At 33.8% G+C, this 2,410-nt stretch overlaps 1 protein-coding gene across 1 annotated transcript; it reads right to left on the reverse strand.

The window, feature by feature from the left end:
- Positions 1-213: 213 nt before the first annotated feature.
- Positions 214-1,649, reverse strand: LOC131859893 (uncharacterized). The gene is made up of 2 exons (XM_059214136.1): positions 1,264-1,649; positions 214-926 (listed from the first exon to the last, which is right to left on the reverse strand). The coding sequence occupies exons 1-2, from the start codon at positions 1,586-1,588 to the stop codon at positions 577-579; spliced, it is 675 nt and encodes a 224-aa protein (XP_059070119.1). The 5' UTR covers positions 1,589-1,649; the 3' UTR covers positions 214-576.
- Positions 1,650-2,410: the final 761 nt, after the last annotated feature.

Here is a 2,410-nt window from a genome sequence, read left to right on the forward strand (position 1 = left end):
CAAAGGCATTCTTGCTCTATTTGAACCTCCTACAGGAAAGCTTTCTCTATGTTGTTTTGCCATTATACAACTTTCACAAGAATTAGTAGGTTGCATGATAGGTGGCAAACTTTTTACCATATTCTTCTTCTGCAATAAACTCAATCCATTAAAATTAAGGTGTCCATACCTCAAATGCCAGAGTCATGTCTGGTCTAAAATTTCTGCCTTAAAATTAGACTCCTCTATTCCATACATCTGAAGGGGAAACATCCTGTTCTTGGTCATTTGGACCTTGGCAATCAACCCGTCACTAAGATTTCTATCAAAGATTGTGCAAACGTCATTCTTAAAGAGAACTCTATATCCTTTTTCAATTAATTGACCAACACTCATTAGATTGTGTTTTAATCCAGACACATAATAAACATCAGGAATAAACCTTTTTTCTCCATTTTTAGTCAAAAAATTTATTACACCTTTCCCCATTACAGATACTACAGTATCATTTCCCAATTTTATTTCAGATTTCATAGAATCATCCAAATTAGAAAATAGTTCTCCATTACCAGTCATGTGGTTACTACAACCACTATCTTAAAACCATACATCCTTAGAGCTTTCTTGTGCCATATTGCATGCTACAAATAAACTACCTGAATTATTATTAGATACATCTGAATAATTTGCTCCAAGTTTCTCAAATTCTACTTGTTTCTTTCTACATTCATATGCAAAACGATCATATTTCTTACAATAATAACATTGAATATTGGATTTATCAAACCTCGATGATTGTTCTTGAAATTGGTTTCTACCTCGTCCTCTATTATTGAAACTACGATTGGACTGATTGGTCCTTTTTCCTTGATCTGTATTCATCCGTCCACATTTGCCTCTTCCTCTTCCTCTAGATTTGATCTTCCTCTTCCTCTTCCCGATGAACCCTGTGCTTTGAAAGCATTCTCAAAAGAGGTATTATTGTTTCTATTCAATCTTGATTCGTGTGTTAATAAAAAACCCATTAACTCATCTACTGATAACTGTGACAAATCTTTTGATTCTTCAATTGCTACAACTATAGAGTCAAATTTACTAGGCAAGCTCCTGAGAATTTTTCAATCACCTTTTGATCTTTTAATTCTTCTCCATTAGATCTAATTTGATTCATAACATTCAATACTTGATTCATAAATTGCTCTATAGACTCAGATTCTTTCATTTACAAATTTTCAAAATTTCTCCTAAGAGATTGTAATTTAGCCACTTTCACCTTTGTATTACCTTGATAGGCTGTCTCTAGAGTCTCCCATGCTTTCTTGGATCTTGTTGCTGCCGAAACCTTAGGAAAGATTGACTCATCCATTGCTTGCTGAATTAAAAATAGGGCTTTTACATCCTTTTTTCTATTATCTTTAAGCTGATCTTTTTCTGTTTGTTGTAATCTCTGATAAGCTGCATCATCCTGTGGTTCTGCAAAACTTTTCTCCACCAAATCCCAAATATCTTGTGAGCAAAACAAAGTCTTCATTTTAATTGCCCAAAACTCATAATTCTTACCATTGAAGATTGGAATTTGAGGCCGAATTTGAGTATTATTTGTTGCCATGATTTGCTACAGCAATTTCCTTTCTCTCTCATAAAAATTCTGCACCAAATAAAATAACTTAGATCTACATAAACATTTAACCTTGGTTCTAATACCAATATGAAAGAACAAAAAAATAAAATAGTAACATAAAAAGTAGAAACAATGTATCCTGCAGCATACAAAACTAATTTTATTATTGATTCATACTAAAATGCATTACAACTCCTTTTATTTATAGAGGATTCATCTATCCTTCTGAAATATCTAACTATTACTTAGTCAATGCATGAGCGGTGGAAGTGGAAGATTAATCCACCGATTGACATACGAAAGTAACTGTTTTAACGGTGGAAACTGTGCATGCGTGGAGGTTAGAGGTCTCAGCTGCATGAAGACAAACAACAAATCATTCACGCTTTTATAAAAAATTATCACCGAACTCAAACTGACTGTTTGCATGATAAAGAAATTACTAAACTTAGTTTTATTCGACTGCATGAAGGGAGGAAACTGCATGAATCTGCATGAGTCTGATTTATCGAATAGACTGGCTGTGAATAGAAGAAATTAACTTCTTCTGACACTCCTTGGGGTATGCTGCCAGAGAGGTTGTTGTTGGACAAATCTAAGCATTCCAAGATTGAATCTCCACAGAAATACTACCATAAAATCTGTTTGAAGAAAGGTCCAATGATTCTAATTGATTCATTTCCCCAAACTGTGTGGAATAACTCCACTGAGGTTTTTCATTGATAGATTGAGAAACCTCAACCCTTTCAACTTTCCGAAATCCACTGGAAATTCTCCTCTTAATTGATTGTGTGAGAGATCTATGTATAT

The sequence above is a fragment of the Cryptomeria japonica genome, chromosome 11, assembly GCF_030272615.1.
Source record: "Cryptomeria japonica chromosome 11, Sugi_1.0, whole genome shotgun sequence".
NCBI classification, from domain to species: Eukaryota; Viridiplantae; Streptophyta; class Pinopsida; order Cupressales; family Cupressaceae; genus Cryptomeria; species Cryptomeria japonica.